At 41.9% G+C, this 12,676-nt stretch overlaps 1 protein-coding gene across 4 annotated transcripts in view; it reads right to left on the bottom strand.

Annotated features, from left to right (window-relative positions):
- Nucleotides 1-1,842: 1,842 nt before the first annotated feature.
- The window catches only part of Hmg20a (high mobility group 20A), a 77,385-nt gene continuing 66,551 nt past the window's right edge, over nucleotides 1,843-12,676 (bottom strand). For 3 of the 4 annotated variants that reach the window (XM_027415024.2, XM_027415023.2, XM_035443720.1), the window contains 4 exons: nucleotides 10,905-10,980; nucleotides 10,152-10,367; nucleotides 8,722-8,864; nucleotides 1,843-4,204 (listed from right to left, as the gene is read on the bottom strand). In XM_027415024.2, coding sequence (XP_027270825.1) covers nucleotides 8,728-8,864; nucleotides 10,152-10,367; nucleotides 10,905-10,980 — 429 coding nt within the window. In that variant the 3' untranslated portion in view covers nucleotides 1,843-4,204; nucleotides 8,722-8,727. The remainder of the gene's footprint in view (nucleotides 4,205-8,721; nucleotides 8,865-10,151; nucleotides 10,368-10,904; nucleotides 10,981-12,676) is intronic. The other variant, XM_027415025.2, reaches the window with a different exon arrangement.

Here is a 12,676-nt window from a genome sequence, read left to right as displayed (position 1 = left end):
TTTTAGCCACCGAGCCATCTTTTCGGCCCAGTAACACATCTTATGAATACTTCTATAGCCTCCCACAATAAACTAAAGTGAAGTGGGGAGATGCTCTTGTGAGTTGGTTGTAGTTTTCGGGTCACATGTAGAACACTTATATCAGTTTCACAGCTTCCCACTAACCCGGCATTGCAGACATTCAGAAAAATCTTCAGGAATCTGCACTGCCTGTTTTTGATTTCCCAGTGCCATCCCTATGTCCCAGGCTCCTCTTGGGAACTTACATTCCTGTTTCTGGCCAGAGTCTCTCCAGACACATGTTCCCACGAGACCATATCTAGTTCAAGTTCATCATATAATTCTGACTCTCAACCCCTCTTCCGTGAGCTGGCATGTGAGCTAGTGTTTATATCTGTAGGCATTATAAAGTTCACATCTGAGTGCTGGTCTTGTGATAAAGGACAACAACAACTCAAAGAAAAAGGCCCCGATTTGGAAGTCCTGGGGTGAGGCAGGAAACGTTTCAGAGAGCAGGAAGTAGTTCTAGTTTTTCCACCAAACAATCCTTCATCAAAGCTGTTAGAGAAGTGTTGGACCTGGGCAAGCATTACCACCTATTTCTGTTGACTTTTACCAAGCATGGTCACCAGCTGCTGAAGCTCAGAGAGAAGCTAAGGTGTGAACAGGAAATGCCAACTCATAGTGAAATCAATTTGTTTCCCAGCTGTTTGGAAAAAAAATCAATACAGTTCTAAGAAGTATATGGTTATTTTCTAGTAGTGAAGAAACAAAGGACAAACAATGTATCATCCATTAACATATGAATTTCTGTTGTCCACTCTATGTTCATTTCTTCCTCTCCCTTACTAAAACTCCTATTATTGAGCAATAATGTCCACACAGTGATGATGTTTCTAGGATTCCTTAATAGCCAGCTATAATGATGTGATGGGAAGTGTTGAGTGTGATTTCCAGGGAAGATGGGAAAATCAGGCTTGCTGGTTTGTCCTTGCCTCCCTCATCATGTTGCCAGGAATTTCAAAGGGATGGCTGCTGGCCAAGTAGCTATGCTGGAACACAAGGTGACCTTGAGAGATACACTATGTGTGGTACAGACAGGAACCCGTGTGTCAGTCTTGGACTGGCTTCTTTTGTCATCCTGCTTTATGGGAGAGACACACTTCTATTTAAGCCACTGTTGACTTGGGTTTCTGTTCAATGTAACCAACACGGTCCTAACTCTGATGCTGTGATGATTCCTGGCACTTTTCAAAGTATGGCGGTGATTTCTCTTACCTAATTCTTGCTTTCTAACAACAATGTAAGGAAGCATTGGCACTGTGATGTCAGAAGGGGAAGCCTGAAGTGACACAATGCAAAACTTGCCCAGTGCCACACCTGCCTGGCCCCTGGGAGGAGGGTGGGCTCTGGAAGCCACGGCTGCCTCATCCTGAAGATTTTAAAAGCATGGTAGAAATTCACAAATCTCCTTTAAAAATATTTTGATTGGTAAGTGTGGTTATTTTTAAGAAGCAGGGATTTAAGCACAACATTTCTTCAGTCAAAAGATCAACTAACAAGGGACTTCAGAGTCACTGACTTAAAAACATCCTTCAAGTTGCCTCCAGAATACTACTGCCATATAAAATGAATTAGAACTCACTGTATTGTTCTAATGCACATTGAAAGAGCTGCACTGTCAAATAGGTGAAGACACATTCTGAATAAGCAATTAGTAAAATGAATGTGTGACTGCTCTAAAAGCTTAGCAGCCTTGATTAATGGAGAGTTGACAAAGTCTTTCAGAGGAAAAGCAGAAGTAGAACTTTTTTTGTTACGATCCAAGCAAAACTGGTCACATGGGTTCAACATAGAAAAGTTTTAATGAGACAAATGTCAAGCAAGCATATCAATTTCTTAAAGAAAATCTAAAAGTTTAATTACAAAACACTTGTACAGAAACCTGGCAATTCAACAGTTCCAAACACATGTACACAATATTTCTTTTTCTAAAACCTGTCAGAAATAAAACCCCTCATCTCCCTTCCCCAGCTGCTCCTGTGTTTTAATAAAAAGCAAGAAGGAAATGTGTAACACTGAATAGGTAACTGCTTATTTCTGGAGGAGAGTATGTAGGTGCAGAATGAACTATGCACCTACCCGAAAATAAATCCTTGTGCCAGCCTGCACCCTTACCACCTGCTGTGTTGTTGAGCCTGGAGGTGACAGGAGGTGGCCCAGGTCAGCTCTATACAACCAGACTGAATCGCAGCCACCCTCCAGGCAGGTGTCAAGCTACTGGGAGAGAAAATATTTAAAAGCAAGCTACGGCTTTGACAGGGATTCTACCTAGTAGATTCTCTTGCTGACTTCTTGAATTCTGGTTATGCAAATGCGTCTAGACAAGACGAGGTATCACATCTAGAAAGAGGGGAATGATGAACTTTGGACCAAGTCATAGCCTTATCTGGCCATAAAATCAGTGCTATGGGAGTGGTACAGCACTGCACACAAAGAGAAATAGCACTGAGGAGGAAGGAAGAAAGGACAGGAAGCATCTGGCAGAAGGCAGACACAAACTTCCAGAACCAGCTTGGGTGTCCTTCTGCCACAGACAGTGAGTTCCACATGGGCTTAGCAGGCAAGAAATCTAAATGACAAAAACAGGAGATGAGGGCAGGGAACCAGGACAGCACACGGGAAGCAGAGCTGATGCAACAATAATGAAAGGATCTTTTCCTAAAGGAGCGGTATGTGGGCTTAAGTGCATGAGGTTTGATGTGTTCACATAAGTCACCATTGTTACTACTGCTGTTTCCTTTGGACTATCTAATAAAGCACACAGAAGAGAACACAGTGCTGAGAAGACAGGATGGTGCAGCCACAGGCTTGGGGGCTCTGGTTGGTGCCCTGGCTTATGGGCATACTTTGAGGGCCCATACTTCATCCCCCTGCCTTTGGTGGCAGAGTACTTAGATAAAGGGCTCAGTACACTCTGCTTTGGTTCCAAAGATCTCAGCTGCCACTTTTAGCCTTGTGCTCTAGAGCATAAAAGAAAAGCCAAAACCCAAACCAAAGCAAAACCCCAAATTCAAAACCAGCCCTGAGGAGAGAAACAAAACCTGCTTGTTTTTTCGTTAAACAAAAATCCCTTAATAAGGAGAGAGAAGGAAGGAAGCTTGTCTTTTCCACATAGATTCCATAGATTTGGCAGTTAGTGGCTACAGAAGGAAGTCAAAACACAAGAGGATTCCACTGTGCCCTTTTGTCAGCTCAAGAGACTACTTCCAAATAAGTTTCCATCACCTTAATGCACAGGATCTTTACAATGAAGACAGAATTGTGCAGTTTCCACTTAGTTAGACGTTGGGCTGTTTTCCAACCATGTACTACTTTCCCTTCCTCCCTCTTTACCAATGACCTTTTCCTCAGCAAAAGTGCTCCACAAGACATTGCCAACAGATGGGGACTGAAGAGCCTAGCTGTGGCTAGGACTCCATGTCTGAGCAGGAGCAATGCTCAGAGAGCAGCAGGCAGGACCAGGAAGGAAGGAGGGAGCATTGTCCTTCAGGGCAGCAAATCACAGAGCCTGCTGAGGGCTGGCACCCACTGAGCACCATGTGGAGTGTGAAACACAGCCTCACTCCACAGGGTACCGTCAACAAGAAGCTCCCTTCTTTGGAGTCACAGCAGGGCAGTGATGGGAGAAGACTGGGTCCATCCAATGAGAATTCTCCTTCAGAGCCATGCTGAGCAACAAAGCCCAGCGGTCAGAAAATGGAGATATATAACTTGGTGGGAGTGAAGGGAAGCCCCAGAGGCATTTAAAAAAGTGACATCTAGGTAAGAAAACGAGTGGAATTGTAACAATGAGAAGTCTTCCTTTCTGCTGCAGAGGGAAGATGTCAGTCACAGGGTCACCACTGTCAGAGGAATGTATGCAGATCCACGTCAGCAGAAATGGAAATGAGAGGAATCTGAGAAGACTTGGAAGTCGGTGAGGGGCTGTACACTTTGAAAGCTTCACACAGGGCATTTCTATAGAGTTCATACTTGCATCTTTGCTGCTCCTCACACAGCTTCCTGGGGTGAAGGCATTTCACTTACTGACAATTCTTTCACAGGGAGGGATCTGTAGTCTTCTTCCTCCACTCAGTTCAAACATTTGTGATGGCTTCTCATTCTGCACAAGTGAAAACATTACATCTTGCAGCACTAAGATCTGTAGAATGGGGGGGGGCACACACACAACAAAAAGGTAACTGCTGATCAAAAGAAGTTAGGGCTATAGATTTAAAAATGCTTTGTTTGACTTTTGAGAGGGTTATACCAGGGAAAATATGAAATACAGAATTCATAAAGCTTCAGGCAGGCATCAGTGAGATGTTCCAGACAACATTTCAATGATAAATATGGCCTGCGCTAGTCCTAGATCCAAGGGAACCAGCATCTGTCATCAAAAAGCAACAATTAGGCAAATCTGTGAGGGAAATTAGCAACTCACTTCAGTCCACAGAATGTGGGGCCAATCAAAACCAGTTTTCTTTAAGAATAAAGCTAAGGATATCTGCCTGTACAGGATATGTGTTTAGGAATTATATCAACACATTTTTTTACTGATTAAAAATACAGTGATTGGCCTAGCAAGATGGCTCAGTGGGTAAGGCTGCCAAGCCCAGTGATTTGAGTTCAATTTCTGGGACCCACATAGTGGAAGAAGAGAACCAGCTTCCATAAGTTGTTTTCTGCTCTCCATACCCAGTGTGGCATGTACATGTTCACATGCATACACACAGACAGACACACACAAATGTAATGAAAATGCAATACATAAAAAAAGAATATTTTCAATCTTCAAACAGCCAAGTTCTATTGAACGTGTAGTTCAATAGAAACTGGGCAATACAGGGATTGTGAAAGTCATAAAAGTGATCAACTCTCAACAGGAAGATCCTCCTGGTTCCATTTTTGTCTCTAGGTGCTAGTTGGCCACAGAAAGGTGACAGCTAGGGTAATTCTACTATTGTATATCTATAAAAGGAAATTAAAATGGCTGGCCAAAAGTCACTAACATCATAATCACTGTACTTATGTTAATGCTTTGCTGTAAGTTTTGAGTATCTTAGCCCAGCTTCCACCCCTGTCACCTTAGGGGTATACTTCAGAAGCCCTTGAATGAGAGTTCAGACAGCCATGTTTAGCTCTGGCTTCTGAAGTCATTTACTCAGGTGTTTTCAAATGCTCCAACTCATCTCTTTGGGATTCAGTTTCTACATAACAAAATGCTGGGTTTCTGAGATGGGGGAATAGCCCAGTGGATAAAGTGCTTGCTGTGCAGGCATAAGGACAGGAATTTGGATCCCCAGGACCCACATAAAAGGCTGGATGTGGTGGTACACATCTACAACCCCAGTGCTGGTAAGCCAGAGGCAAATAGACTGTTACAGCTCACTGGCCTGCTAATCAGCCAAACTGGTGAGATCCAGACTCACTGAGGGTGACAGAGGATGATTCCAGACACTGATCTCTGGCTTCGTACACACACACACACACACACACACACACACACACACACACACACACACACACACACACAGAGGCCCTTTCCAGCTCTGATAATGTTCTGTAAAACTTGCAAACTTGTGGCTTCTAGCTTCACTTTATTCACTGGCTCCTGATAGTGGACTGAAGCCTTTGCCAAGCTCATGTCAGAGTAATTAATTGTACCATGAGTGCTAGGGACATCAGGTCTAAGCTGTCTGTCTATACATATCTGTATAATGAGACCAAGCCAGTATTAATCACAGTCTTTCTAATTGTTTCATTTGACAGCTGTGGGCGTGGGACGGGGCTTGGTTATGTTTGCATGGTAAATTGTAAGAATATGTAGTAATAGAACAGTACACATTTTCATTTTTTCAAGGACAAAATACTTTTGGTTAAAATCAAGGAGACTGGTAATGGTCTGGGTTTCTCAAAGACTCTTCAGAGAGGAGCCACTACAGTTTATAGCCTTATGGTAGACAGCTTTAGGAGAGCCTTACTAGCATATGCTCAAAGTGAAAAGCCACTTTTGGCTTCATACCCAAATTCATTGCCCTCTCCTTAGGTGAGGAGACTCCATGTCATCAATTACTGATTTCTTTCGTAATCTTCCATGCTGAGTCTCCCAGCTCTCTCTTTTTAAGCCTACAAGAGTGCTAATTGAAAACACTATGTGAGAAGGAAGATGAGCTCCTGCGATTCCCAGGCCTAGATTTACAAGCTGTTCACTTCGTAAGCGGCAGTGCGATGCCACTTCTTTATTCTGTAGGGAGTCCAGCCATCTCTTAGAAGTAAGTCCATTCCATCTGGCTGCTCGCTAGGACGATAATTTTGTTCTCATCTAAGCATGACCAAAGCTAAAGTATAATGAATTGTCTTGTATGGTCATCATCCAGAGGCTCAACCAAGATGGATAAAGACTATTGTCTTTGTTTTTGCTAGCAAATGCTGCCTTATTAGATAGAGAAATAGAGGCCTTAGGTATTCTCACGTGTGTTGCTCAAACACTAAACCAAGCCAGCGTCCAGGTTATGCAGATGAGGGTGCTCCTGTACTTGGAGGACAGAGATGCCAACTCATTCTACTCCCAGGGAGCATTCTGCTACTTGCTTGTTTTTAATACAAGGCTATATCATTATGTGGTCCAACCCTAAAATCTCCACCTGGAATTTAGTCAGTAGGTAAGAAACAATCAACAGACCAAGGACCATCCTATTTTGGAGATTGTATGTTACAAGAATACCCTCCGAAAGAAAACAAAACACACTTTCATTTAAGAAATATTATCTGGCCAGATGTGGCAATACCTTTAATCCCAACATTTGGGAAACAGAGGCAGGAGGAGCTCTATGAATTTGAGGCTAGCCTGATTTACATTGCAAGTCCCAAACCAGCAAGGGCTAAACATTGAGACACTGTCTTATAAAGACATGATATTTGATGACTACCCATTAGTTCTAAAAAGTTTTCATGGGCATGGGCAGTTTTCTTTTGGAAATGTACTTTCTGCCTTCTCCTCCAACAGGATGGAACACTTGCTGCTACTTATTTGTTGACTTTTCATTCATATACGTGTGTGTGTGTGTGTGTGTGTGTGTGTGTGTGTGTGTGTGTGTGTGTGTGTGTGTGTGTGTGTGTGTATGTGTGTGTGTATGTGTATGTGTATACACATGAGCGTAGCTGTCCACAGAGGCCAGAAGAGGACATCAGATCCCTTGGAGCTGGAGTTATAGACAGTTGTGAGCTGCTGTGTAGGTGATGAGAACTGAACTTGGATCCTCTGGAAAATACTAAGTACTCTTAACTGCTGAGTCACCTTCCTAGTCCCTCTCCTTCACTTTTTTTTTTTTTTTTTTTTTTGAGACAGGGTTTCTCTGTATTGTTTTGGAGGCTGTCCTGGAACTCGCTCTGTAGACCAGGCTGGCCTCAAACTCACAGAGATCCGCCCGCCTCTACCTCCTAAGTGTTGGAATTAAAGGCATGCCCCACTAACACCTGGCCTGTTTTTTTGTTTTGTTTTTTTTTTTTTTTGGTTTGTTTGCTTTGAGACAGGGTCTTTCTATGTAGTCCTAGTGTCCTGGAATTCTCTATGTAGACCAGGTTGGCCTTGAACTCATAGAGAACTCAAGATGGGGTCTTGGTATGTTAGCCTTGGAGGTTACTATGAAGACCAGGCTGATCTTGAACCCTTGGTGACTCTCCTGCCTTTATCTCCTAAGTGCTGGGATTACATTCCTAGCTTTTTTGTTTGTTTTATTGTGTGCATATATACATGGGTATTTATGTGGGTGTACATGCAGACCAGAGGACATCCAAGGCTGTCATTTCTCAAGAACCATCGACCTTCTTTTTTTCAGACAGGTCTTTCACTGGCCTGAAACTCACCAATTAGGCTACGCTGATTGGCCAACAAGCTACAGGGATCCACTGTCTCTTTCTCCTCAGTTTAAGGATTAAAAGTACATCATCACACCTGGCTTTTTTATGTGGGTTTTGGGATAAAAACTCAGGTCCTCATATTTATGCTTTAAACACTTAGCAACTGAGCTACCTGTCGCTTGCTTTTCTAGGCAGCCTTACTAGTGCTAGCCCATGCTGGTCTTGAATTCACAATCCTCCTACCTCAGCCTCACGAGGGCTAGGACTGCAGGTGTGTGCTACTGTCTGCTTCTTTCTTTCTTTTTTTTTTTTTTAACCTTTTAAAATCAAGACATAAACTGTTTCATTGAAGTTTAGTTTATATCAACATTTAACATACAACAGTCACACTGTTACTGAGTGGTGAACAAGAATAATTCTTACTTATATAGGATTAAATATACAAGTTCCCATTAACTGCTTATAAATTAGCACTAATATCATCATGGAAAAGACAGATAAACAGGCAAATGCTATTTATTTTGTTCTGAGAACTATTTTTTGGGTGATTTCCATTAAACTTTCCGAGTCTTCAAGACCCTTTAGGAAACCAGTAAGGGGCAAGGCTAGAACTGAGTTCCAACAACAAAATCATGTTGCTTCCATTAAGCAAGCCTGACATAGAAAGACATCTAACAATTATACAACAGGAACCTAAGTTAAGTTTCTACATCAGTTACTTAGTGCAGTTCCAGAGTTTAGCAATCTTGATGGTCTGAGGACACCCCACTTTTGAAGATGGACTGGCATGCAAGTATCCTATCAGTGTGTACTCACCAGTGCTTAACGATCAAGCCTGTTCACAACCTCTCGAACTGTAGCTATGAAGTTTTCATTGTCTTGGGGATTAGCTAAAATTATACTGTGCAGTCTGTTCATATATGAGTCGATGGTGTCCACTGTTGGCATTTCTCCACTCCCTGAAATGAGACAAGAAGACAAGAAAATTTTCCCCATGCAGTTCAGTTATATGACATTTAACAAATCCGTGTTTAAAAAAAATCACGACACTAATGTAACCACATTAAGAGACAGATTTTAATTGCATAAGAGAGACTTTTAGACCTCAAAGACAGGATGCTGATCTTCATAGTCTGTGGTGGTTTAGATGAGAAATACAGGCTTATTAAGCATATCCCCCCCTCCTACCGAGAAAGGGTTTCTCTGTCCAACAGTACTGGCTGTCCTAGAACCTGATCTGTAGACCAGGTTGGTCATTGAGATCCACCTGCCTCTGCCTCCCAAGTGCTGGGATTAAAGGCGTCCGCCACCAACGTCCGGCTCTGTAAGTCTCTTTTGGTCGTGTTTTATCACAGCAACAACAAACAACTAATACATATTCTAAACCAGTGGTTTTCAACCTGTGGGTTTCAATTCTTTGGGGGTCGAATGACCCTTTCACAGGGGTTACCTAAGATCATCGGAAAACACAGATATTTACATTATGACTCATAACAGTAGCAAAAATACAGTTATGAAGCAGCAATGAAAATAATATTATGGTCAAAAGTTTGAGACTGCCAGATTTTTGCCATGACCATAATTAAAATGAGAGTGTAGGTAAGAAATACTAGTATTGTTTTCCTTTCCATTAAAACACAAATTAAATACGAGGCAAATATACATAGAAGTGCTTTCCTTAGGATTTGAAACTTGATCAGCTGATGGTTCTGAATATCAAATTAGGTTTAATGGTAAAGAATATGTAATATTAAAATAGAAGTAGACAAAAATCTAAGTGGTCAGAGAGTGAAAGACTGGATGATTTTAAGAAATATGGACATTCTATAATATGTCTCACTGAAAAAAAATCCTTTTTTTTTTTTTTTGAGACAGGGTCTCACTATGAAGTCCTAGGTATCCTGGAACTCACTATGTAGACAGGGCTGGCATAAAACTCACACATATCCTCCTGCCTCTGCCTCCCAAGTGTTAGGATTAGAGGTGCCCTGCCTTTCTATTGATGCTTGGGTGGCAGAGGCAGACATCTCTGAATTCAAAGCAAGCCTGGTCTATATAGAGTGAGTTCCAGAACAGCCAGGGCTGTTACACAGAGAACCCCCTGTCTGGAGGGGGAAATAAAAAGAAAGTCTCAATAAGGACAACCTGCCCCCGCTTTCCTCTTGGGACTCCCAATAAACAGCACCCCATCCCCACCCCGGCCCACTATCCCCGTCACGGAAAGAGTGTGGAGAGGATGACTTTACCAGGCAAGGGCATGCTGGCAAAGCTGCTGGTCAGCATCTGTCGCAGGGTCTCTAGGTGCTGCTGAAGGACAGTGTTCCGGCTCCTCTCCTGAATCACATCCACCTCTAGCTTCTCTACTGCTGTGCGCATGCTCTCCACGTGCTTTTGTAGGGCTGCATTCCTTTCTTCAAACTCCATGTTGGATTTACGAAGCTGTCGCAGCTCTGCCTCACGAGCTGAGAACACATGCCCCCCAGAATACATGTGGTAAGAGAAGGCGCCTCTGAGGAGTCTCGGTAACCCTCCTAAGGAAGTTCTTTCTAGCTGTCTCTCATTAGCTCCCTCCTCATCTCCCAATTCTCTTTATGACACTCCAGATAGCAATTTCAACAATGAAACGCCTGGCTCCCCAGAGCTATTTTAATTCTTAAAGCAACACATTCTATACAGAAGATTGCAACAAACAGTGGCAATTCCCAGCATTTTGTTAAAATTTGCTTTTAAAATTGTGCAGTGAGAAGCCTGAAGATCCTCACAGGGGTATCGAGGAAGAATGGCTAAGCACAGCTATGGATACCCATCTGTCCTGCAATGGAATCAGCTTTGTAATTTCTTTTCTTTTACTTTCTTTTTAAAAAACAGACATTCTTTGTAACAGAGTCCTCTCCAGTCCTAAGGAGGGCTATCAGTCAGTGCTTTTGAGCAATGAACCCCCGAGAGCTAAATCCCCTGTCAAAGATCCAAGGTACACACAAAAACACTGCAGTGATCACCTTTGCTGTGGTTCAGGAATTCTTCTGTAAATATAGGGATGTCAAAAACAGAGCGTTCCTTTACCTCTGTTTCTTTCTATGAATCAAGAACAAAAGTTAGTTCTCAGAAGTTAAATAGACAATAGTGCCCAAAGCATAAGGATCACATCTTCCTTGGAGAAACAGTGAGCAGAAGTCAGACCAGGAGAGCCTGGGAGGGGATGTATTCACTTATTAGAATGAACTTCACAGAACTGGAGCACTTAGTATCAGATCTCTTAGGTATATGACTGCAAGGTAGTGAAAGACTTTAAACAAATCCACATGCATTTCACTAATGAAGACAACAGAAGCCTGTTCCTAGCATTGGGCTTTGAATAGTCTACAATACAGAGTTGTAAATGTGGCTGGGTCAGGAATTGAAAGAGGGTGTTTTAGTTGTTCTTATTGGTTATGCATTTAAAGCACTATATAAGATGGGAGTATGCAATCAAAATTTGCTGAATGGAGAACAGAAATTCTAAGCAGAGATCTGCTAGTAATGAACAATAATGCTGGCATTCTGTTGGTACTTCTATCTATTTATGAAGGAGTAGTTTATCTTTGGGGCTCCTGTAGACTTTTCTTCAGACACAGGAAAAACAAATCCAAGAAGCCAGAAATAATCAGGCTCTTCCAATAAGAAATCCAAGGATTATGTGAGACAGAAAAGAAAACAAAGCCCCAATTAATCCACCTATAAACCATTAAGATAAAAACCATCATAAACTACTGTAAAATATTTCCAGCCATGAGCTTTAAGAACAGAGCCAAGGGGCTGGAGAGATGGTTCAGTGGTTAAGAGCACTGGCTACATTTCCAGAGGGCCTAGGTTCAATTCTCAACACTCACATGGCAGCTCAAAACTGTCTGTAACTCCTGTTCAGAGGATCCGACACCCTCACATAGACATACATGCAGGCAAAACATCAATGTACATAAATAAAAGTAAATAAAAAATTAAAAATAACAACAACAAAAGAACAGAGCCAATATTTCAACTTTCTTTGGCTGACATTTCTGTAATGAATTTGAAGTTGAAAGTATAATGAATATAAGCTATAGATGTTTTTTATATGTACAACATAAAGAGAAGAGTAGAAAGTGAGGACACTATTGTGAAATCTGAAGATTCCAAAACCTCTCAATAAGAAAGCAGTAAAGAAAAGACCCAGAATTCATTTCTATAAAAACATGTTAAGGTAAGAGTTAATGTATAAAATGAAGGATAAAATGTATCCTTTTGCCAGGTGTGGTGCCTCTGGTGGATTTCTGAGTTTCAGGCCAGTTGGGGTTTTATACCCTGTCTAAAAAATACCAAAAAATACCCCCCCCCCAAATGGTTTCTACTTGTTACCACTAACTTTTATCTTTGAATAAAGAAACGACTTGATGCCCAATAGAAAAGCTAAGCATTTCAGTTGTGAGGAAATCTGAGAGCAGGGATCCCATCTCCCATTGGTGTTTGCTAGGAAGGGGACGGACTGGAGGAACTGCCTATTGCTTGGAACAGATCAAGATAGGCATTTAAGATGGGAAACTGTGGTTCACATGGGTAATCACAGCACTTGTGAGATCTCTCTAAAAAAATGGATGGAAATCTGTAAAATTATGTGTTTACTTGAGGAACATTTCATTTTAGAGTGCTTAATTTTTACCACATTCTTTTGTTTTCCTTATGGAGAAAGCAACTTTTCCTAGAACAATGTAAAAATAAACAGCAGGGTTACCATCAAAAGTGCCACACTGTGACA

The sequence above is a fragment of the Cricetulus griseus genome, chromosome 4 (genome assembly GCF_003668045.3).
Source record: "Cricetulus griseus strain 17A/GY chromosome 4, alternate assembly CriGri-PICRH-1.0, whole genome shotgun sequence".
Taxonomy (NCBI): Eukaryota; Metazoa; Chordata; class Mammalia; order Rodentia; family Cricetidae; genus Cricetulus; species Cricetulus griseus.
The sequence above is the reverse complement of the archived record's forward strand: the minus strand, read 5'-3'. Positions and strand labels throughout refer to the sequence as shown.